The 25652-nt window shown below is 48.0% G+C and overlaps 1 protein-coding gene across 2 annotated transcripts in view; it reads left to right on the top strand.

Annotated features, from left to right (window-relative positions):
- LOC138534214 (uncharacterized) overlaps positions 1 to 25652 on the top strand; it is a 290831-nt gene that overhangs the window by 171345 nt on the left and 93834 nt on the right. For both annotated transcript variants that reach the window (XR_011284875.1, XM_069641205.1), the window contains exon 4: positions 21622 to 21755. Coding sequence is in view for 1 of the 2 variants with exons in the window: in XM_069641205.1 (XP_069497306.1) it covers positions 21622 to 21755 (134 nt within the window). In the remaining variant the exon portion in view is untranslated. The remainder of the gene's footprint in view (positions 1 to 21621; positions 21756 to 25652) is intronic.

Genomic DNA, 25652 nt, shown 5'->3' with positions numbered 1-25652 from the left:
TATTAAGGGACCTCTTTGATGATATTCTTTCACGAAAGAATGCTGCAATGCACGCAATCTTACTCCTCTCTAGGACCATGTCTCTCTCGCTCTGCATCTACTTCATACAAATGTACTACTTGTCCTATATTTAAGTTAACATCGCAATGTGGTAGAGGAAATTGGGATTCAGACTTGGGTTGTTTGATGTCGGATATTGAGTGAAATCGCATATGTGCGGGTCTGATTAAATACAAAGTCGATTTAGAACTACGGTATACACAACAGAGGATTAATTACTACCTGTATTCATCTCCTTGGAAGATGTGGTTGTGCAAGTTGTGCAATGAGGCTCTTTGCTGGAACTTTAAGAGTGATGTGGGACCCACATTCCATATGTTATGGTTGTGTAGGAAGATTCAGCTATTCTGGGATTTTCCAGAAAAAAATACCTGGTCGTTGGTCTACCTCTACCAAGAGACCTACTTCTTGGTGTGCTGGACATATTCCTTTCAGATATTGAATTGACTAGTGGTAAACTGTTCTGAACATATAGAGCCATCCTTCTTGCTAAAAGACATATTTTGAAATTCTGGAAGAGCGATACTGCCCTCTGTGTTGATGACTGGCTACAGAGTTTGTCTTTCCTGTTTAGGAGGGAGAACGTATCCTTCAATGCTAAAGATCAACATCAAAAGTACGAGATGATCCGGGGGGCATTTAATGACCTTCATGCTTAGTTGTTTTCAATCACACTCTAGAATTTTATTTTCTCTTCATTTGCATTTTCTATACTCTTTTATTCACCTCCTCATCCACCTTCTTTTTAGTTATTTTCCTTCATAAATTGGACTGTTATGATGTATTCATATAAGTGTTATACTTTACATCTTTACATTAGAACTATTGTATTTTGATTCATTGTTTATGTAAGTGTTAAAAAGAAAAAAGTATTGGACCTATGGAGGAGATTATTAGGTTCAAGGATAGAGCATAACAGCATTCCTTATCTGGGAATTCAAACAACAAGAGTGGGAAAGATAGTGAAACTAAATTATGACCCTCTGTTAGATCAGTCCAAAGAAGACCTGAAGAGATGTACCCCTCTGTTATTAACCTGGTACGGAACTCGGTGAGAATGAATGTTCACCCTCGTCTCATATATTTATTTACCTCAACCTGGAGACAGCTCCCGGAAAAATATTTTCTTGACCTAATGGGAGATATCCGCAAATTTATATGGCAAAATAAGACCCTGAGAACTAAAATGACAATGCTCATGCTCCCGAGAAATAAGGCAGGGTTCGGTTGCCCTGATTTCAGATTGTATTACAAAGAGGCCCAATTTCGTATTATGTTGGACCATATAATGGACAACGCAAAGAACTACTGGGCATATCTCGAAGATCTGATGGCCAGCCCACTGAAGGTTAGGGACTATCTATGGTCCCTCCTTAAGTCCATCCCGCAGCGACTGCGAACCCACGCCACATTGGGAGTTCTCTGGTTGGTCTGGCAGGACAATGGGGCTAACCATGTGTTCTCATCTTGGCCCTCACCTCTATCCTCGGTGTGGGGACCTCCGTATGATTTTGGGAGTCTGGGGCTGCAACATTCACAGAGATGGTCAGACCTGACCCTTGAGAGGGTCACTCATTTATTTAAAAATGTGACTTGACTAGATTTGGAGTCAGTGCTGAGGAAGGACACGATTTCAGTTTTTTAATATAGTCGGGTTAAGGGTATGCTTACTGACCCGAAGTGGGGTAATTCGATGACAAGGGACCTAACCACATTAAAAAAAGCACTGGACTCATCACATTCCAGAAAGGGCATCCTATCAAAACGGTATAAAGCCATGAACTCGTCCGCCCTGATGGGAAGACATACGTTCCAGAGATATTGGATAGTATTAGTGGGGAGGAGAAAATATATAATGTCACCTTCCATGGTAATCTCTTCACTTCTACGATGAAGCACGATTATAAAATGTTGATGGGATGCCATAGAGATCCATTGAAACTATCTAGAATGTTCCGGGGATCCTTTCCCTTCTGTCCCAGGAGATGTGGGGAAGTACCTTCTCTTTCACACATGTGGTGGCATTGCCCCATGGAAAAAGTGTTCTGGGATGAAGTGCTGACCTGGATGAAGGAAATCACAGGGATTCAATTAGGATGAGACCCACTGCAGATACTCCTGGGGATCCGAGCTAAGGATAGGAATGAACACCGGCTCCCAGAATGTGGGAAGCAATACACAGAGCAGGACGACTGATTCTTGCCCAGAAATGGAAAAATGAAAACCTCCCATCAAAAGATGATTGGCTTCAAAAAGTGCACACAACGATGATAAATGATAGACTGACTGCAGTTGTGAATGATAAGTTGGAGTCTTTCGGAGAAGAATGGTGGGCGCTCTTATTTAGATGGGAGGTGGAAGATGAGGAGCATCCGAGTGTGGGCGATGTGCGAAAGGATATAGGGGACGTGATCAAGTTTAAAGAGGAGCCGATATACCGGAATATGTTTTAACAGAACAGTGCACCAGGGACACTAGACAGTAATGACTTGTAGCACACAGATGTTTAGAGAGTTGGAACCTTGTTTTGTTGGGTGGGAAGGGTGGTTAGGAGAATTGAGAGGGATGGGAGCGTATTTAGTAGGGGGTTTTCAAATAAAGTGTTTTTTGATCGCTCGATTTGATAAGCTGTTGGAAACACAATTTCTGACTATGGAGTAGAAGGGTGGCATTTCCCATGTACTTGCAAGATCTCAGAGTTTTAGGGGGGTGGGTATGTGGGAGTTGTATTTGTTTAACCTGTTCTTATAATTTGGTGAAACGTGATTTACTTGTATCGTTCCTTAAAATACCAGTACTAATTAAGTTTAAAAAAAAAGCTTCACTGGGTGATGGAATAGTATGCATGGAATGGATGTCTGTAGTGGCTGCTTTATCTAAAGGGCCATACTACATCTGAAAGCAGGGAGCACACAACAGATTTCACTGAGTAAAGGTCACATTTCTAGCTGATAGTTTCATTTTAGGAAAACAAACCGTGTACACAAACCTTGTGCACATGCAACTATTGAATGGAATATGTTCTATTGTGAACCTGAAGAAGGACTCTGACTAAGGTATGTCAGGTTTGGCATGCTTTATTTAAATAGAAAGAAAAACGCCTATCTAATCCTACTGCTATTCGGAAAGTTCCCTGCTTAACAAACTAAAAAGTAATGGTGATCGTCAAAGTCTGCAGAAATAGTCCTTAGTCCAAATCCTATTAGCTAACTGGCCCCTACCCCTTTTGAAGAAAAATGAACGAGAAGAAATGAGGTCAATGCAATAGGCTCTATTCTTGGCCTTCTGCCTGACCCAATCAATACGTTTTAAAGGTTCTCCAGTTTCTCGTAAAACAGTTCACAACCTTTCTGTAAATTATGTATTCCAAATCTCAATTCCGTATGGTTCTCTCTCTTCAGGGAGAAAAGGTTTTCTTAGTCCAATTAGGTTTTAAAAGTTTGACAATGTCTCGCAAAAAATGTACAACCTCTCTGTAAATTCTGTATGCCAAGTCTTACATCCATGCGGTTCCCTCTTTGTAGGAAGAAAGGTTTTCTTAAATGATAACCCCATTTACTACTTGGTTTTTAACAATGTTCAGATTTGATGCTTAATGTCTGGAACCTTCAGGTTATCTCTTTCTCTAGTTCGGACTGTCTGTCTGTTCCGTGCCCTTCTGCTAAGTTTGCTTTAGTTCGGCTTCGATAGGGTGTCTGCCTGCTCGGGTTTATCAGGCTCACATAACCCTTGCAGCTTTCCCAGCCTCCCTATTAATGTCTCTCGATTTATTAGGACTCTCCAAATACCTCTGGTATGCTGATAGGCTTGCTTTCGATAGATTTCGGTACATTGTTTGCCTGCTCGGGTTTATCTGGCTCACGTAACCTTGATGGCTTCTCCAGCCTCGACTCTTAATGTCTTTCGGTTTTTCAGGGCACTCCAAAGCCCTCTGGCGCTCTGATATGATTGCTTTAGTTTTAGTTTGGTAGGATATCTGCCCGCTTGGGTTTATCAGGTTCTCGTAACCTTTGCGGCTTCTCCAGCTTTGAATATTACTGTTCGTCCCCCTGAAAGCTATTACCTCTTTAGGAGTGTTTGCTTCTCTTCCGCTTCTCTGCAGCTAATGCAATTCTCATGCAGAACTCACGGTTTTGGTCTCTCTGCTGCACTCTGGTCTCATCATCAGTTAATGGGCCCCAGGCCCACCACGGATTCCGTGTGGTCGTGCCACAAAACAATGCGGTTGCTGTACCGTCTCCTTCTTGACCCAGGCTTCTTCACTGGTCAGGATGCCAGCCTTCTGGCATTTGTGAGCATTTTGTGCGCTGTCCACACTACCACTGGCTCTGCAGTCTAGCGTGGCTGCACCCCTCCTGAACGTCTTCCCATCAGAGACTCTCCTCTGCATAGGAATCACTCTCGTTCATTCAAGGTTCCTCGTAATTTTATGTACATGGTCAAAAACAAAAGTAGGGTGTGTATCTTCTTTGATTGTGGCATTCAGGCAGAGTCCAGCATTACATGAAGTCAAAGAGATTGAAGAAATGTCACTGTTCGGTAAATCCAAAACAAGATTAACAAAAGTCTTTGCGATTCCCATGTTGGCATTTAGCGTGTTCTGGACAGTGAGTTCCATGCAGGAATGAGAGTTCTTGTCCCCAAGAGTGGTGTCACTGCCCTCTGCGATCCCACTTGTCTAGAACTCTAGGGAGGGTCTTGCTGAGCGGGCTCGCCTCCCTAGCCTCAAAGGGGGTGGCTCCTCCCTGGGGAGAAGGGACGAATTTCCCAGATTCATCACAATGTTTTGAAGTTTTGCACAGGCAGTATTAAAATGGGATAGAGTAATTGCTTAAAATTACTGATGTTGTTTTAGAAAAATCTTGAAGTGAAAGATTTAAAAACACAAATGTTATGCATTTTCTTCACACAGAATCTAAATGTGTGTGTTTCAGCCACTATCTAGTGGCAGAACCGTGTAGTGATTTCAATACCGCTGCTAAGGTTTACTGACTGGTATACAATGTGACACTACAAAATATGTTCTAAATGTTTAATAGGCGCAGTCACCTGTGTTACCCTAGTATACCTGAGGCGTCACAAGGTCTTCCAGGGTTACATACAATGGGCCTCATTACGAGTTTGCCGGTCCGGATTTAACGTTGTTTGTAAAACCATACCGGCACCGTATACCAGACTGGCTAATTCCAACCTTCGATCCCAAAAACACCATCACCTCGAAGTCACCCCCGCAGCAACAACGCACCCTGAATTTGCGTTGGCGGTAACAGCGCGACGACTCACTGACGCACCCCCAGTCACCGGCAATGCGCAACACCGTGCTCATTACGAGTAGCACGGACACAGAAACACTGCCATGTCGATGACAGAAACACTGTGCGCATCATGGCGGTACCGCTGGCACATCCAAGATGGCAGTAAACAGTGGCAGGTGAGCCAAATCAGGCCACAGGTGTACAAAATGAGGCTAGCTGCACCACGTAGGCAACTGGGAGCCTACAAAAGGGCCACACCCACACCCAGGCCACCTCCAGACAGAACCATGCTGGCAGCCGCAGTAGCAGCATTCGGGCTAGTTACCCTACAGGCTGCCATGCACATTGTGGCAGCAGTGGGTCAGAGGAGGAGGAGGAGGAGGCGGCACAGGCGGCAAATTGCGAACCCGGTACCCATACCAAACATAAGGGTGCAGCCGGCACAACCCTACAGGCAGCCTGCAATACCCTGCATCAGGGCCTCGCCCTGGAACCTGACCCCAGGGCAGATCCACACATTATACCGCCTTGACCGTCCATCAATCATGTCCATCGTCATCCTGATTGAGGAGGACATCAGCAGCTGCATTGGCATCGGACTGCAATCCTCCCTACTGAAGATTGTCTCTGTACTGCATTTCCTAGGAACTGGAACATATCAGCACACTGTTGGTGAGCTGCACGGGCTGTCACAACGCTGTTTTTCTAGAATACTTGACCAGGTACTGGAGGCGCTGCCCCATGTGGCAGAGTACATTGCACTCCGTACCCCTGCCCAGGTCATTGCCACCAAGGTGGCCTTCAATGCCATTGCAGGCATGCCAAATTGCATAGGTGCATTAGACTGCACCCACGTGAAGTTGACAGTTCCACATGCAATGGATGTGGTGTACCGCAATCTGAAACAATTCCACTCACTGAATGTCCAGATGGTATGCGATGCTGGACAAGTGATCACCCATTGCTGTGCACGTTTCCCTGAGTCAACACATACCTCCATGGTCTTGCCGAATTCGACATTGCCACGCTACATGGACCGCTATGCAGGACAAAGCATTTGGCTATTAGGTAAGTACAACTGCCAATGCATGACCCCTGCCCAATGCCATAGTTACCCACCATATATGAACTCATGGGCCTCGGCCTGTGTGCAACAAGTTGTTGGCCAATTCCAATGCACTAATGTGACCATCCATGTCCCGTGCATGGTTTTTACCCCTAGTATGATCATGAGATTCACTATATAACAGATTCACAAATGGCCCATAATTGTACTGCATCTGATTTGGACAGTGAAACCACAAACACCAACATGTGCCCTTGCTTTCACTCCCGTGCAGGTGATGCAGGATAGGCACTCACACCATGGCTGATGATGCCCATACCAAGGCCGAGGAACAGGCATGAGGAGGCCTACAACAGGGCACACATACGCACATGTGGCATGATAGAGCGTACCTTTGGATTACTCAAGGCCAGGTTCCACTGCTTGAGCCAATCTGGAGGCTCATTGCTGTACAGCACAGTCAAGACGGGGAAAATAGTGGTGGCATGTGCCATGTTGCACAATCTGTGCATACGCAGGAACATTCCACTGTCCCCGAACAGAGAGGATGAAGATGATGATGCTGACGACGATGGTGAGGATGACGAAGGGGATGGGATGGGTGCACTGCCTGACAGGGGTGCCCAGGATGGACAACATGCTCGGGCAGCACACATACAGAGTTTTTTTCTGAATGACTTCACATGCACATCATGACCCGCATGTTATTGCACAACATTGAATCCTCTGAATGCACATGAAATAAAGGATGTCCACTCGTCACTTGAATTTTCTATATAGTTTATTCACAACAAAACAGGGGGGTGGGGAATTAGATGGAAAAGACGTACACCCGTGCCCACCCACCTCTCCAACGTGCCCACCCCCCGACCAGGCCCCAACTGACAAACCCCACTAAAGACCACCCCCACCTCCCCAACGTGCCCACCCCCCAACCAGGCCCCAACTGACTAACCCCACTAAGGACCACCCCACCTCCCCAATGTACCCACCCCCATACAATAACCCCATCCCAAGTGTGCGGTCGACAGTCCAATGTACGTCACACTATTTGCGACCACGCTTGTGGGCATATGATTTCCTCTCGGAGGGTCCGGTCAGCCGGGAGGACCGCCTCTGCGGGCTGCTTGCCACCGAACTTGAGGGGGTGCTGCTTGTGGATGGCACTGGTGGTGTTGCAGCTGGCACATTGCCCATGAATGTCTGTTGGGCCACTTGCATAGACTCCGCAATGGTCAACATCACATTGTTCCCCTCCCTCACCCGCTGTGACAGGACCATGTTAGTGGTGGCGAATTTGCCTATTGCCCGAGACAGTCTACGCACAGAGGTGGCAGTGCTCTCCCTCTGCATCCTGGCTTCCTCACGATGCAGCCTGGCCTCCTAATGTTACAGCCTCGATTCCTCCAGTTGTTGCTCAACTAGCTGCGTGAGGCTGGCCTGGTGTTGCTCAATGCGCAGGAGGCGGGCGCTGAGTTCAGTGATTGAGGGTGTTGGTGAGGGCATCAGGCTGTGGAGTCCTATCAGACTGTATACCAAGTCCTGTAGGGGAGAGATGTCTCCCCCGTCATCCTGGTCCTGTGGTGCGTCAGCACACTGTTCAAGGGGTGCACTATTGCCGCTGCATGCATCCTCCTCAGTGGTCTCTAGACGGGCACTGATGGGTGCGGCAGATGTTGCTGCAGGTGTTGTATCTGTGTCAACATGCTGCCCTGTGGGGGGCGGCGGGGATGGGAGTGTCTGTAGCCACCGTTGGCGGTGCTGATGGCTGTGTTGCAGAGGTGCTGGCATTGGCACCCTGCCACGGATGGGTACGTTGCCTCTGTGCAGTGGTACGTGGCGTGGCCTGTTGTGCTGAATCACTGTCACTTGATGTGCCTGTGGAGAGATGCAGGGCATGCTGTTAGTTGTGTGGCAGGTTGTGGATGGGTCCACCACATGCAACGCAATCCTCATACTTTATCCACTTGCATGTACACACATTTGACGGGTGATGCATTCAGGTGTGTGTACCTCAGCTTGCAATCAGTTGCACGCTGTCTGCCTGTCCTGGGGGGTATGTCTCATGTGCGTGTGGGGTGTGGTGTGGGTCATTGGTGGATGTGTTGGATCACTCCGGGCCTGGCGGGCGGGGGGCAACATTCACACTCATGGCTTTCAACTCTGTGTACTTACCGCCATTGCCAGGTGGGCTGACTATGACCTCTGAATCGCCTACGCCCTGGATCCCTTCGAGGTGCAGGACACTACTGCACCTCTCCTCCCATGTCTAGAGCTTCAGGGGTGATGCAGACCCTCCGCCTGTGCTGGTGCTGTGTTGGCGGTGTGCTGCCATAAGGTTGCTCACTCGCAGCCAGAGATCGTCCCACTGCTTGTGGCAGTCTTTTACTGTGTGTGCAGTCACAACTACTGCAGTGCACTTCTGTGCTACTGCCGCCCAGATCTCCTTGCGGCGCTGCTGAGCGCTGCGCCTTTGGTCGGCACTAAACAGCAAAGGGGCGTTTTCTCCTATGTGCTCCACCAGCTCTGTCAATTCATTTTCACTGAAGCATGGCTTCCGCTGGTGGGTGGGTGCGATGCCATCTTCCTTGTGGTGTTTTGCAAGTTCTAGTGGAGCTAGGCCCTGTGGTTGCAGAAGATGGCAGTGGATTGTGGTTTAAATATTTACCGCTGCTCTCCTTCCAGTTTTCGCGATCGTGGTGTTTCCGGGACCGGTATTTCCGTGTACGTGGAGGCGGATGTGGATGTACCGCTGCCACGTTTCATGGTACACCCGTGCCCGTGGGTGTTTTCGTGATGGCGGTGACAGCGTTTCTGCGATCGTCTGGTGCGCGCGACCGACAACCCGTAATCGCCCCTTGTTGCTGCATGTTTACGGACGCGCTAACAGTGTCACTGCCATCACGAAAATAACGGTTTCTGGACTGGCAAACTCGTAATGAGGCCCAATGTGACTAATACAAATTACATTATCCATTTTTAACTGTCCTGTGGGCGCTGTTTTCTCAGTGTTCCTCTTTCTCGATAATGGATGTCACACGTTTGAACTTAGACATCTGTAATGAAGGCATGGTATCAAACAGTAAGACAGACACAAGTGATCACAGATCAAGGGTGTTTATTGAACTGTAACTGGACTTGAAAAATGCCTATCTAATTCTAAATCTAAAGACGGGAGCAAGCTATGACCATCAAATAATAATAACGCAGTCCTAGTGGTGTCTTGTCAAAATAAAAGGGACTATACTAATAAACCTATTGCCAATACTTACTTCTGATTATAAATAGTGTGGGAAACAATGTTTATGCAAAAGAAAAGTATTCAAGAAATTATATGTCCGGATATTCAAGCCATTGTCTTCCCTTCCTCATGTTTTCAGCACGGGATAAGGTGGAAAACTCAAGCTTAGCACAGTCGCTGACTTCTGTAGAATGAGGATGCAGTTAAAAATGTCAACATCAGGACCTTCTGTGCCAAAGTCTCTTTATCATTCAAAGTCACTTATTTCAGAGGGCCTGATGCAACATGACCAACATCAAAGTTCCTTTCTTGTTAGGATTTCACATGTACAAATTCTTGGGTGATTTTCTGTTCACCCCGGTTCCCACTTTGCAGGCTCAGACCCACTTTAACACAAAACTTTCAATTGATCTCCCTCTGCCGTCCTCGGACCAAATTCATGTACTTTTCCAAACTTTTTCTATTTCAACAAAATCAAAGACTTACGACTGTGCTGGGGTTTTTCTTGACCCGTCGCAGGACCACTTTGATTCACATTCATTTGTTATCTTTCAATTGGTCTCCCTCTGCCGGGCTCGGACCAAATTTATCTACTGTTTTTACTTCTTAGCTGGATACCTTACAGAGACCTTCGATTAAGCGCCCACATGGTGCCGGAACACTCCGTCAGAGGTATTGTAGCTTGTTTTAAAGTTCAATCACTCATCAGCAGTTTAACTTAATCCGCGTCTCTTATCACATGCATTTTAACAATGTTCGTTCCATCGCTCGCCATACAATGTTGCTGCTTGCAACCTTGTATCCAACTCACCAGCTGTGTTAACTTCACTGATGCTGCTTTGTTCTTGGAGCCAAGGACGGAACCACAGCGGCTGATGATTCTACCTGACTTGAATACTGACGTGGGAGGGTCCCGGGTATCTCCGACACACAATGCAGGATTGTTCAACCTGGTTTCCTGGTCTTACACTTTCGATTCTCTAGGTCTCTGGAAAGTAATGGTTCCTCACCGAAAAGGTAAAGGGAATTTCCCTCCTTGCGATCCCCTTTGGTTTTGCCATCTTTCCCCTCTTGCTCAGCTGCTGTCTCGCAACTGCTGTTTGCTCCTGTGTTTTGCCACACTCAGAGTGCCCTCTCATGCCGCGCCTTTTATCCATGTGGGGAAGTGTAAGGGAAGTCAGATGTGAGTGATTGTCAATAATTGCCTTACCTTGCCTGACCATAGTATTGAGACATGTCAGGTACACGGCTCAGGTGTTAGTCTCTTTTTCCTTATAGTGGGCTGTCCGTGAGAACATTTTCATGTTGTAAAAGGGGGGGGGGGCAGAGTTCCTGAATATCATATTGGGTAGGATGGGGTAAAGGTGTTACAGGGAAGGGGATACTGCATCTCACCATCCGGTGTCCCACTCCCAATCCCTGAAGACCCCTCACTCAAGAGATCCTCCCGCACTGGTCCACCCTCAGGAACTGGATCCAAAAGCGGTGGATGTGTCCTGGCCACCTGGATGACAGATACCGGGGACTAGTGGGTGAGACACCTTCTGGTTTCTCACACACCCCAAAGATCCATTGTCTATGTACTGTGTCCTCACCCTTCTGAATAGTAGTGTCCAACAGCTGATTTTGAGAGGTGGTTGTGAGGGTTTTTGTCTGGTTTTGTTGATGTGACTGCCTTCCTAGTCCTGGGCTGAAAGTTGGCTATAAAGTGTAATGAAGTCTATGTGGGTCATTATGACCCTGGCGCTAAGTGTTTAACGGCGCCGTAAAAGGCCACAGCGCCGTTAAACACTTAGCGCCTGATTACGAGGTCCCTTTGCGGGACCCGACCTTAACGGCTGGTACAGACCAGCCGTTAAAGTAAGGTGCCGCAAAGGGACCTTGGTGCTAAGTACGGTACCGCAATTAGCGGTACCGTACTTAGCGCCTTCTCCTTTGACATTGAGCCCTATGGGGCAAAAATGGGAATGGGGAAGGGCCATGGCGGCATGGGGAATTACCGCCCCGCCAACCTCGGAATGGGGTGGTAATTCCCCATTCCGCCATGGCGGAGTCGGTAAGTTACCGGCATGGACCATGGTGCTATTAGCACCATGGTCCAACGCCTGGGTCGTAATGAGGCCCTATATCTTTGTTCAGAACCCTGTCTCCTGCAACCATACTGTCTCTGCATGATATCAGGTTGTCTGTGGGTATTTTCAATTCACATTAACATTTCCTGTAAACATAGTCTGGCTGAGTGACCCTTTTGCAAGAAGGATGACTGGCGCTTGTCTTCCTGTTGGAACATATGCCTGGTATCTGATGGCCTGGCTGTAGACAGCAGAGTATTTTGTGCCTTGGGTGGAAACTCATCTGGTTAGGTAATTGTTCCTGACAATGGGTTTCTTGTGCACAGCTGTTTCTAGGTGGACATTCCTTCCAACAGAGAGAGATGTATTCAGGAATTGTATGCTTCTCTTGTAATATTTCATGGTGAACTTGATGCATTGATGGAAGACATTTTAGTAATTCATAAAAAATATTTAATTTAAGAGAATCTTCACCCCCTGTTCCACTCAAGAAGATGTCATCAGTGTATCGCAGGTATGTTCGTTGTTTCTGGGATTGTTGTTGTAAGAATTCTTTTTTCAAAGCCTGCCCTGCCAACCAAAAGAAATGCCTTGATAATATTGGGGTGGACACTGAAATGAAATGGTAGCACTCTGACATTTAATAGCAATTAAGATTGTATTTTACATTTTGCTAATGCATTTTTCAAAGGATTTTTTTTTAAACAATTTTTATTATTTTTAACCACACACCAAACTTGACCAACATGTAGGACATTTCCATATGTTTGCTTCACATCATTACTTTTACATGTTACACATCACAGTCCTCCCCTCTCCCATCCCCTTAACTCAAGCCCCTACTTCAATACCTCCAAATTCGTTACATGGGGTTCATATCCTACATTGTTCCCCAACCTGCCGTCTTTGAGTTCGGCATGGGAAAGTCCCGACATCGTGGCCACCATTTGTCTCCATGCTATCAGTGGTCCTGCTTCCTCCTCCCCTCCCCTACTGACTGCTTCGTACCATGCTGCTGTCTCAGCCTCTGCCCACTTCAGGAGGTCGGTCCTCCACACCTCTACTCTAGGTCTTTGGGCTGCATTCCAGCCCATGGCGATTCTCCGTTTGGCCAAAATGTAGGCTAGGTCTTTCAATTTACTAATGTACTTTAGGTTGCGTGGTCTAGCAAAACCCCCCAACATGCATGCCCATACTGAATCCACATCCAACTTAATCCCCTTTTGGGACAGACGTTTAACCTCCGTCCAGAATTTTCCCACCTCCGGGCATGCCCAAAACATGTGAATCATCCCGGCATACACCTCCCCACACTTGGGGCATTTCTGTGTCACTGAGCTTCCAAACCTGGCGATATTGCTGGGGGTCATATATGCCCTGTGGGAGACGTATAACTGGATCTGATGTAGCCTCGCATTCCGGGACACCTTCTTATGATACCTCTCGGCCCTTTCCCATTGTCCATCTTGCATGGGTTCTCCTGCCTCCTCCTCCCAATCCCGCCTCAGTTGGAGCACCTCCTTGCCCACCCTGGACATCAATAATTCATAAATTCGGGATATTTCGTGCCCGCCCTCCGAGATATCAAACATATGCATTTTTCAAAGGATATTAACAAAGACGCTATGATGCACGTATATCGCCAAACACTGTATTTGAAAAGGGTGCATTTATTACTGGCATACAATTTTATTTGTATTTTTATACTATCAGTTGGATATTGGAACGTGTATCAGACCGTTTTTCAGTAATATGGCATACATATGTCTCCTGTGCAACCAATGTTTCTTGTGGGCACCCCGATTTTGGATGGATGTATAACATGATTGTTTCATAGAAATAATGCTTCTGGATAATGTGAGTAGGACATTAAAGAGTTTGATTATCTGATGTGTTCCCCATTCACATTACCTGTAAAAGATGTTTTCTTTAAATCAGAGTCATATGGAAAATCATTCAGTCAAATTGCCAATCAAATGGGCCATATTTTTCTCAAAAATATTTGTGTAGCACACTTGCTGTTTTCACTTACTCAGGTATGCCATCTATGGCTGGTATTTACACGTCACATGTTTAACTGTGTAGCAGTTGCCACTGTTTCCAAGCCCTAGTGCCAATATCGACGGACCTGTTATCAGTATACTTGAGTCCTTCAGGGGAACCAGAAAAGGCAAACAAGCTCCAGCATTGCTCAAGGGCTTGTATAGTTTAGGGATGTGTCGTACTTTCCACCCTATCACTCTTGCGGGATCTGTTTGATACCTCTACGTCTCCCATGCTCCTCACCCGGTCGCGGTTCCATATCTCCATTACCCTTCCGGATCCGGATTGAGAAGATCTTCTTTGTAGAAATCACACTGGACCAAACTCCAATTCTTGGGGAAGTCCCAACATACAGCATGGACACAAGGAAAACATAGCTTAAACCAGAAGCAAATGTTGGAACTGTTTGCTTTTTAATTATATAATTATGTTTATTGTTTGGAAAGTGATAGTTATAAAGGTTTACTTTTACGTGAGATTTTGTCTTTGAGAGCAGATATTTCGTGTCAGTTTGCAGTCCTTTCTGTTTGGTGCAGGGCTGCTTTGGAGTGGCAGATCTCCATGTGTGCATGACCAATGTGACTGTGGACAGCCATCAATTACTCTGACTCCATACGCCAGGTACACCTAGGCTGTGTTAGAGAGAGTTCCACGTTATATGTGTGCGCATATCCCACACTTTCTGTATAGTTTATTTATATATGGAGTCAGCATCTCTGTGCTCACTGACCTCACCAGTAAGCCCACATCCCTTGGCCCAATTACCAAGTAAGGCACACTTTCTAATGGTTCTGGAATCACCACAGGAAAGAGCCTCACTGATAGCAGCAGTTGGGCCATTCGAGGCCCATTACACTCCTTTTCTGCAACTGGTTTGAGGAGTCACCGATTGCATGCAGTTACTCCTCCAAACATCAATGCCAGGCACAGTAGTCAGAGCGCGTATGCAGCAGAGGTGTGCAGTTGTGTCCACCATGTCATCTCCTGGCAAATGCCATTCTAATGTGTGGGCATGCTTTTGGCAAGCAGAGCAAAACCAGGCACAGCCCACGGAACTGCCTGTGAAGATGTTGGCATTACTGCATTCACTGGCATCCCTTGAAAACTGTATCTGCATGTGTGCACTGCCATTGTATAGCAGGAAATATATTAGCCTAGTATTTTTCACTTTCATCCCTGAATCCCAAGACATAGGGCCTCATTACGACCCTGGCGGAAAGTGACTGACCGGACCGCAACAGCGTAAATAGCGTTTCCGCCATTGCACGAAGGAGCAAAGTGCGGCCAATCACGACCCATCGGGCACGAGCATTACGCCATGGCGGAATCCGAAAGGCTGCGATGGCGGAAATGACCCCAAAACGGCCCTTACCGCCGCCGTACGCTGCACCAGGTGCAATACCGCCACCCATCTTAGCGGTCACCGTAATGAGCGGTCACCGTAACGAGCGTGCACCGCAAATTACGGCCACCGTAAATATACGGAAACGGAAGTAAAAGCATGTGGCCGGAACGGGAAACAGCACGCCGCACAACTATAAAATCCGAATCCCAACACAACCATAAAAAATCCGACCCTGACACACATCCCAACCCGTTAGCAACCCCAGTTAAAAAAATAAATATGGGAAAGGTAGCCAAGAAAGCGTGTGACCGCAAGCGGCAGGTACACTTCTCCCGAGAGGAACTGACCGTGCTCACCGAGACCCTACAGGAAAATTCCGCCGTCGTCTTCTCCAGTCAAATGACCAGGACGGCCCTTGCCAACAAGAAGGCCATATGGGCCCTGGTGGCACAGCGCGTAAGTGCGGTGGGGACAACACCCCGCACGCCACAGCAATGTCGCAAGCGGTGGGACGACCTGCGGATCCGCGTACGCAGCATACTTTCTGCGAACAGGAACATCGCCACAGCTACCGGGGGGGGTTCAGAGTCGCCCATCAAGTTGACCCCCTGGGAGGAAATCTGCGCCTCCACCATAGGAATGGAGAGCATAGAGGGAGTCGGAGGGATGGAGAAAGGAGTGCCGACATCCGGAGAATCAGGTAGGTTGGCCAAGAGAAACAATGCGAAATCCACAAACCACGAACATGTGCAGTACCATGTGACCCCATAGTGCAATACATACTTTGCCCTGACAGCGCCCTCTAAAAGTCAGAATGAACAAACAAATCAATCAAGAAGCCATAAACAACCCCTACATGTGCAGCATGCACCCCCTAACTGCAGGCAGCCAAATGAATGCATCCTCAATCCACACGAAAATGAGACCACCTCCAAGGCCCAGTCCCAAATCAGCCTCATGTACCACCCCAATGCATTTGATACGTTGCCATTCCAAATCCGACAGACCCATAACTAACGCTCGCCCCTCTTTACTCCACCACAGGGTCCGATACCAACGACGAGCTGCAGGACACCCCTACCAGCACGCCTGCAAAGAGGGCCAGGACCAACGTCCCAAGAGCCTCCACCTCAGGTGCAAGGATCAAGACACGGCAGCAGCAGGAATCAAGTGGCAGCACACTGGAGGGGACTGCAACAGGCACCCCAGCAGCCAGCAAGTCCACAACCCCAGCACCACAGGTCCCCCCAAAGAACGTATCTGATGGCACTGCCTCTGGTGGTAGCAGCACCATAGGTGACACAGCTGTCATGCCAGCATGCTCCGACACGGAAAACAGTGCTGGCGACGTAGGTACCATCCATGACCTTTCCCAATCCCCCTGCATGTTCCATCCCCTACACCATGACGAAACCACGCAGGGGCACCCTGAAGACGACGACTGGCCAACCCCCACAAGTCCTGTGCCAAGGCAACATGTGTTGAGCAGCCCCCCTGTCACACCACCGCAAATGTCCATGGCCCAGCAGAGGCAACAGTCCCTCGACCTGCTGATCGAGCAACAGCAGGAAGCGTCCACGCTACTCAAGGACCATGCAAATGAATGCGGGGGTTCCAGGGCAGCCATGGAAACATCCACCGAGACACTCAGGGCACAAATAGAGAAAAGTAGTGAGAGCCTCAGGGGAGAAATGGAGAGAAGCACCGAGAGCCTGAGAGCACAAATGGAGAAAAGCACCGAGAGCCTGAGGGGGGAACTGCATGCGACGTCCAAAGACGTTTGTGCTGAACTTGCTGCTGTGCGCCGTGTGCTCTCGGAGCTCTCACAAACCCTCAGAGACATGCATGGACGCGAGCAGGCAGAGACATCATCCGTGGCAAGTTCCGTCCAGGGCAGCCCCCAACGCAGATCTGGCAGGAACCTGCGGTCCACGGGCAGGGGTGCCCCTGATACCCGTAGAGGGGGCTTGCAATAGCGTCTACCCACGGACAGCATGCATATTTGGACACTGGTGTTGGGGGGGGAGGTAGTAGGGTGGAGGGGGTGTGTTGGGCTTCACTGGGTGGCGGGTCCATAGGGTGTATAAATCAAATCACATTAACAATACAGCACCTCATTATCATCCAATGACATGTGTGGACATTGATATTTGCGTACGAGGCCTTCATAGGCGTACAGTCCACAATGTGCCTGTACTACACACACGCAGTGCCACAGGTCCCCTTTCCGTGTAATAGGCACCATGCGTGGTTGCTAGAAGCATGCATCTATGATGCTCTGTCGGATTGCACGTACATCCTGTGCCTCATGGACTCCTTGAGGTGCCTCCACATCCCCACCCTCATCATCATCATCATCTTCAGGTGCATGCAGTACAGCGTCAGGGGGCATGGGCACATTCCTACGTATGCACATGTTGTGCAGCATGACACATGCCATGACCATCTTAGAAACCTTCTCATGGCTGTACATGAGTGCCCCGCCAGACCTGCTGAGGCTGCGGAAACGAGCCTTCAGTAGGCCGAATGCCTGTTCAATGACCACACGGGTACGTGAGTGGGCATGGTTGTAGTCCTCCTCATGCTCGTTCTGTGGGTTCCGGATTGGTGTAAGGAGCCATCTCTTCAGTGGATACCCGGCATCACCTGTATGAGACGAATAAAGGGTGTCAGTGGAATGATAGTGCTAAGTAGCCCCCCCCCCCCCTGCAAGGTCATTGACGCATCAAATGGGCCACGATGTCATGCATGGAATGAGACTCACCGAGTAGCCAGGATCTGTGCCCTGCGTGTCGCTCCATGTAGCGTGGTATTCTTGTGTTCCTCAGGACCATAGAATCATGGGTAGATCCTGGAAATCTGGCACAACAATGCGTAAATATCTTGTTGGAGTCACACACCATTTGCACATTGATTGAATGAAATTGTTTCCGGTTGCGGTACTGGACCTCCATGGCATGTGGGACAACCAATTCAACATGGGTGCAGTCGATGGCACCAATGCAACCCGGGATGCCGCCAAGTGCATGGAATCACACTTTAGCGTTGGTAATCTCCTGGTACGTGCGTGGTAGTGTGATGTGGTCGTCGGCGTGCTTCAGGAGGGCATCGTGCACTTGGAAGAGTGTCCGTGAGAACAGTGGCTGTGAAATGCCATGCAACTGTCCCACTGTGTGCTGGTAGGTGCCTGTGGCCAGGAAGTGGAGTGCAGACACCACCTTCAGTAGGGGTGGGATGGCGGTTGGGCTATCTATCATGCTCACGAGGTCAGCATGTGTCATGTCCACAATGGCGATTATGGTGTCCCGGTCCAAACGGTAGAGGGTGTGGATCTGCTCAGCAGTGAGGTTGAACGGATCGGCTCGGAGGCGTGGGATTGCGGGCCGCCTGCGTGGTGGTAGTGGCAGTGCTTGTGGGCCTTGCTGACCCTGCCTTGCCCTCCTCCTCCTCCTTCTCCTCCGTCTCCCCTGTGCGCCCGGTTGTTGTACCTGTTGTTGTTCGTCGTCTTCTTGTAGTTGTAGCACTTGCAGTGCTATCTGGTACCCCAGGCCCAACATCGCTAGTCCTGCCGGTAGCATTTTGGAGTGGGAGTGGTTGTGGGAGGGGTTTGGGTCTGCAATATATGTGCTGTCGGCCTGTATGGCCTCCACCTGTGCTGATTGAATGAATCTGTGGCAGATGCAATCCCTTCTGGCCGAGCACGTCCCGCACGTAAGGCTGCATTTGGCCGCATGGCATCTTGGGATTTGAATCATGTATCAAATCCCGATGGCAGTGTGATGTACTTTGACTGATTTTCATGCTATGCTCCCATTGTTACACATGCTATGATTGCAGCCGCTTACATACCTGTGAAGAGTCAGTGGTATGTAGGGCTCGATCGATGGCCGACCCTCATGCAGCACAGTAACGTACTTCACCGACGGGCGTGGCGTGCCATTTGTGATTGCAGCCAGTTAGCATCATGACACACAGCCGCACTACATTGATGTAATTGTGAATGCAAGCGTTCACAGAAGCCTTTTCGACGTAATGTTGCAAGTGAGGAATTCGAAGGCCAGCATTTTGGGTTTTGAAGTAGCGGCGAGGATACGCCCACAGGTCTGGCTGGAAATGTAACGTTCTATTGTAGAATGTCCTTGGGACATGGCCCATAACGAGCAGGCAATGAATGATATGAATTGAATGGGATGCGCAACAGCGTAGTGGACGATAAGGCAGGACGTTCCCAAATCCATCTTGCTTCACAACACTACAGATCCGGCCAGGGGCACAGTGGTTTTTGCGGACTGCATTACGCACAGACGCGATGGAAGTTTCACATATTATGTGAGTGAATATTCATGCGTTTTCATTGCGGGATGAGGGAATGATGTGTGGATGCATGGACTGATGATTCCGTTTAGGGTCTGCCATGTACATGGGTTTTTTGATTCACTCCCCTTCCCCTGCGTTATGTGATGCAAGGCTGCCATAGTGGGACATACGTCTATCTGCCCTTGTCGGATCCTCCCTGTCTCGACGCGCCTTCATACACTTGTGTCTAGGCACGTTACTAATCCCATGTCATGGGTTCTATCTTGACGGACGCATGCACAGTAACCGACGTTGACAATGGTGTATTTAGCTCGATTGGTTTCGTTATGATTCGATACTGATTTAGGGGTGTGTATATTCCTTTGGAGTGGGCTAGCATGCATATGGGTGTGGATTTGGTGTGTTGAATGAAGATTGTAATGCATCATGAGTCCCGTAATGCAATCGGTTAATTTGTGTTTCTTTTGGGTGACAGGTATCTCCTGCCCTATTGCAGATGCCATCTCTACGCCACTCCTCCAGATGGTTTTTACTCTCGACTCCTGCAGCTTCGGGTGAATCAGTGGAGCACCATTTCGATCTTATGGGACGATCGCCAATGGGCCACATGCCCTTACGCTGTACTGGTGGCTAGGTGCAACATTTCGGCCTTTCAGCTCGACTAGTGCCTGCCTCATGGGACGGACCTGCGGTTCTTGCCGCTTCCATGTTGCCTTTTGGAACGTTGATGTAGGCCCTGTGTGCCATGATGGTACAGGGCGTCACACAAGTGGAAGCCGGTCAATTATTGCAGATGCAGCCCTCGGTGATGATGGTTGTTTTGGTGGTATTTTGCAAATTGCTGTGGGGCCTTTGTCATTTGGATGTGCATTTAAATTGTATTCCGATATTTGTCGTGTTGCGTTGTTCTTTGCAGGTGATGTGGCGATTTTCGCTTTGTGGCGGTATGTATTGCGTGATGATCTGCATTGTGTTCCGCCTTCTGAGTTGAGTTGTGTGGTACAGTACTGGCCGCGTTTGCCTACGTAGCACAGTATGGTCACGGATAGGGGCTGCCATTGTGACTGTTTACATGATGTGCTGTTCAGGGGCGGGGGATTGGCTTTTGGCCGACTGGTGCCTGTCAGCCAGGTCGATTGGTGGAATGATGGGTTGTTCAGAATGTGGCTGGTCACAGGTGACTGTGTTTGCGTGCGTTTGTTGGAGGGGGACTGGGGTCATGTCCATTGGAATAGCTTCTGTATTGATGCCATCTGTGCCCTGCAGCTCCCATCGGCCCCTCTTGGGATGAGCCTGGCTGCTCAGTCACTCTGCCGACTTGTGTGGTACATGCTTCTGCTGATGGTTGGTTTGTTTACTGGCATGAGTACAGGGCTGGTGCGATCCCCCTCAGGATGCTGTTTTGGATGTTGCCTTGCGCTGGTGGCAAGCGATGGGGGACTACTGTTGTTTTGTGTCATGTGTTCTTGATTTTCATTTTGATGTATTGTACCTTCACATGCCTGTGCTGCGTCAGTACGGCTATGGTGACATGCCGTACATGGATGCCCACTCACGGGGCGCTTTGAGCCCCTGCATGCTTTTCTACGTTGGCATGCATGGGTGAATTGTGGATTTCACTGGTTGCATAGTGTGAGTACATTGCGCCTGCCAGGAGTTGTGCAATGAGGCCAGGGAGTGGAGTACAGGCACTCAGTGGGCCATTTACGGTTGGTTCGCGTTGCCGTATTTCTCGCCATGGCGGAATGGTACTTTACGACGTGCTTGATGGCGTTCAGTACATGTCCGCTAGGGTCAGAATTCGCGTACCGTTGCGCCATGGCGGTGATTCCGGTTTTGCAAGGCGCGCGTGCGCGTACTTGGTGCAGTTAGCGTTGCCGTTCACTGCGGTGTCGCTAATGGCATCGTACTTTACGGTGACGGGTCATGATCGCAACGAGCGGTGTTCGATGGCGGTATTGCATTTCCGCCATCATTTTTCCATTTCCGCAAGGGTCGTAATGAGGCCCATAGACATATTCATCTTCTGGTTTATTGGGATTGATATTAGTACCTTGAACTGACTTATTCCTTATATTTTTGTTTGGATAAATGTTTTCGAAATTAGTTCATGTCAATATTAGTCATACAAAGAAAAGTTGATTAATTTGTAATCCTAGTAAATCATCTGGCCTGATCTTTGAAATCAATATCCATGATGTGCCTGTTGTTCTGTTTGGCAGCATCCTGCAGGTCAGGATCCAGCGCAAGACTTGAAGGCAGATCTTCTGCAACAGCTGGAGGTCTTAAGGAAGGAGCTGGTAGAGGAGCCTTCAGTGCCCAGAGAGCTGAGGTCAGGACGTCTACTGAAGGCCAGGTGAGCTCTGTGCTGCAGCTACCACTCAGGTTGCATAAAATGTAAGGCTCAGACACCCGAGCTATGCCGCAGGTTAAGACCTCAGACCTCCCAACTAGCCAAACAATTAGATGTTCAGCCCTCAGGCATGATGGCAGACCTTGGAAATTATTTTGGTGCGCGTCCATCAAAACAGGAAAAGAGGGGTGAAAATTCCAAATCAGTTGTCCTGACAGGGTCTTGACCACACATGTACAAGCCAGATGAGAGCTTGCAGAGATCTCAGGTTGCTCCATTGAAACACTTGTGTATAGGCGCGTTACAAATGCCATATCATATCATATCATCATATCATATCATATCTCAAGCACAGGATACCTAGCTAGCTCTGGACTTCAGGCACCCATCATGGTGCATTGTGGTGCTTGCAGTCCGGCATGTGCAGTGGGGAAATACAAAAACAAGAGTACGTAATGACATGACCAAGAAGCAGGACCCATAGAGCATCATCAACTTTACAGCTCTGTCTGCATATTATGGGAAAATGAGTGCAATCTTCACGGGGTAGTCTCACTTCAGGGCTCGCAAAATCTACTAGCACCTCAGCGCCTCCCTTACTTTCATGTATCCCTGCGCCTCTTTCACCATAACACTGCATGCCATCTCTTAACGTCACTCCCTTCTATCCCTCTCTCCTTCCCATTCATCTCCCCTTTGCTGTCTCTTTGGCCATGCATAGCTCAGATGCATTTTTCTAACCCATGCACACATTCTGCAAGAGGCCTCATGGTTATCTTTGTTCTGAATTGTATCCAGCTTATTTTCATCTTCACACACTTGCATGTTTTATGTACTCACAAAGCAGTCACGCTTTTTTAAGTGGGCCGAATACAACTGGCAGTGCTGACTAATCAGGTTGCTGAAAGGGAGTATCAGATCACTTGTTTCACAGTGGTTATGAAATTACTAGCAAAAGGGTCGGACAAGGAGTACCAATAGTCCGTAACACCAGAAAAGCGGGCCACACCGGCAAATTGCAATCATTAGCACCTTGGCGCGCAATATTGGGAACATTTGAGGCAAATTCTCGGTCCTAAAGTCCATTGGGCCAGTAACATTGGTCAAAACTACCGGGTGCAGAGTGCGCAAAGTTATCAAACTGCCCCCTTTGATGAACAAAAGTGTCCCGCACTGGTCGCTCAGGCTGGCGCTGGGGGTATTGCCCAAGTGGCCTAAAGGGCAGTCCCAGTTTAACTGCCAGGAAATGTACATATTACTTGTTAAAAAGCCTCTCCCTTGAATCCGGCGCTTTGTCTTTTTGCGATCCATTCATGCACGAAGGTGTCTGGCCACAGAGGCTGAGAAATGTGTGGTGACCTCAGAATGCAGGGGCGTAGGTCAATGACATCCCTGCACATGTACAGTGATGTTGTTTCATGTGCTTGCAGGGAAGGCTCAGTCGCCATCCTTCCCACAGAGTCCCCCGGAGCTCGATGACCTGCCGAGGAAGCTAGCAAAGGTAATGTTGGTATGAAATTACTGACATGTAGTTGGCAGCCTCACCCATGTCCCATTTTTGGGGGAATACATCTGCCTTTCGTCAGTCCTCCAGAGCATTCCCGGATGTAATCCATTACAGAGGATACCAATTGCTAGTGTGGGATCGATCTTAGAGTGTGCGCTAGTTACCACTCTCAAAATGTGCTTATATAGTTCAATCTTCCAAAAAAGTATAGGAAAAAAGAAATTTTGTTGGGTTTTGACGTAGATGGTAAGGGTGGCAGCGAGTGTCTACTTCACTCAAACTTCCCACAGAGTTTGATATATTTGAACATATGAATTAGAAACGGGAAGGGTGCTTGCGCTCAATACACCCCTGTAATTATAAGAGTCCACTAATATCAAGCAGGTATCACTGCAGTCAATCAATTGGTTCAAAAGGTAAGTATTTATTCCTCAATTTCTAGACAGCCGACATGTGTTTCGACCCCCTGAGGTTACATTACAGAGGATAGTTTGGTCTAATGCAGGGGAGATTACTTTTGATTTTCCCAGGGAATGGGGGGGCCGGTGGACATATTTTTAGGACATCCCATTGTAACTATAGGGACTTTTAGGACAGATGGCTTGTCCTGGGGTGGAGGGAGGCCGGAAGGGGATACCGGAGCACCAACATACTTGGCAGCCCTGGTCTATTGTGGTACTTTCAACAGAATTGGTTGTAGGCCCCAGGGCACCCTAGTCTCTCAAGGACAGAGTCATGCCAAAGGTAATGCATTTATTTGATCAAGTGGCAAGGGAAATAGATGTAGAGAGAGCAGTGGTGGAGGTGATCTGAAACTTAAATCAGGGCTCCGATATCGCTCCACAGAAAAGACCTGTAAATAGGTTGAGCAGCCTTAGGATAGGAGCTATATGTTAAGCTGGGTTAGGAAGTAGTTGAGTGATGGTGGCATAGTGCTAATAAATGGAGTCTATTATAAGGGAAAGCATGTGGCAAGAAGGATGACACAGGGTCAGTCGGGTGCTCTTCAAGGCATTAATAAGTGCCCTACATTTATTTAATTAAACATTTGTAAGGAGCAATATGTCACAAACAATGAGGTGCTAAGTGATCTGAAAAGGAAGGGGTTAGTCTAAGGCTTGAATGGTGAGCAATGATTTTAGCAATTTTTGGATGTGGAGAAGATTGATAGTCTTACCGAGAAGCGGAAGGGAGTCCCACAGTGGGTTACCTCTAACATAGAGTTTTCTTCCGATTATAGGTAAAGACATATCCTTTATGCACAGAGACAGGTAAATTAAGCTTAATGCAAGACTTTGTTGTATGCTTGTCTGAGAGTGATATCATGCACTGTGATGTCATTTCCAGAGAAGGAGTTTCCATATAGAACTTTGGTAAGACGAGTCTGTTGGTTGATGGCTGGACAAAGAGTTGGGTGTATTGCGCTGCTCTAATAAAGTAATCCAGACCACAGCTGTGTGTGGAGTGAGTTACTACATTTTTGTGAAGAGGAATCCAGCCATTGCAACCTGCAGCTCCCCACTCTGTCATCTGAGAATTACCAGGTGACTTTGAGTGTGGCTGCATCATGGGGGCAGGAGGCTGCACCACGTGTCCCACTCAACACCTCGTTACTGTTCATAAGACCATCTGAGGTGTTGAATCCAGAACTGGAGGAGAGGACTTCAAAGAGACCTGGCTGGTTTCTGTGCCACCCAGAGCGCGGGGCATGACTACACGGCTGTCTCCTGCACAGCCTGGAGTGAATGATGGTCTATAGTGCCACTTCACCAGAGCTAAATCTCGGTCCTTCCCATGCAGCCTGGAGTTATTTTCCTGCCCCTTTCCCATCCAAGGAGGCCTCCTATTACATCTAAGACTGCAGTATTTTAAAGGGGAAGTTCACTCAAAAATGTTATTGTCTCAAAGGATGGGCCACAATAATAAATATATGCAAAAAATATTTTTAAAGAAAGTTCCTATGTAAGATTTTGAGCAAATGAGGCTCAAAGTCAAACATTTCATGCACTAGGAGGCATCCATTTTGTGAAATGAATGAGCCTCCTCTGTTCATGTTGAGCTCTGCTCTGGCAGCAATAATCAAGCAAAAGGCCCCTACTCAGAGCTTTACTTCCTGCTGCCACAGAGCAGAGAGGAGGCTGCCTTGACTTTCATTTTACGTTTTCTGTGTAAAATGGCAGGGCAGCCCGGGAGACTTAAAAAGAATGTACCAGCAATTATAAATCACTTTGGATTAAAGTGCTACATAAATTCAATAAAATACAAAATACAAATAAATACAACACGGTTGTATTTATAATTGCCGGAACTATCGCCTTAAGTCTCATGCGCTCCCCCCGGCTTCGGGGTAGTTCGTAAGACTTGAAACGAAAGCACCAGCAATCATAAATACA

The sequence above is a fragment of the Ambystoma mexicanum genome, chromosome 1q (assembly GCF_040938575.1).
Source record: "Ambystoma mexicanum isolate Mex_15411 chromosome 1q, UKY_AmexF1_1, whole genome shotgun sequence".
NCBI lineage: Eukaryota > Metazoa > Chordata > Amphibia > Caudata > Ambystomatidae > Ambystoma > Ambystoma mexicanum.
Note: the sequence above shows the minus strand (reverse complement) of the source record. Positions and strands in the feature narration are given on the sequence as shown.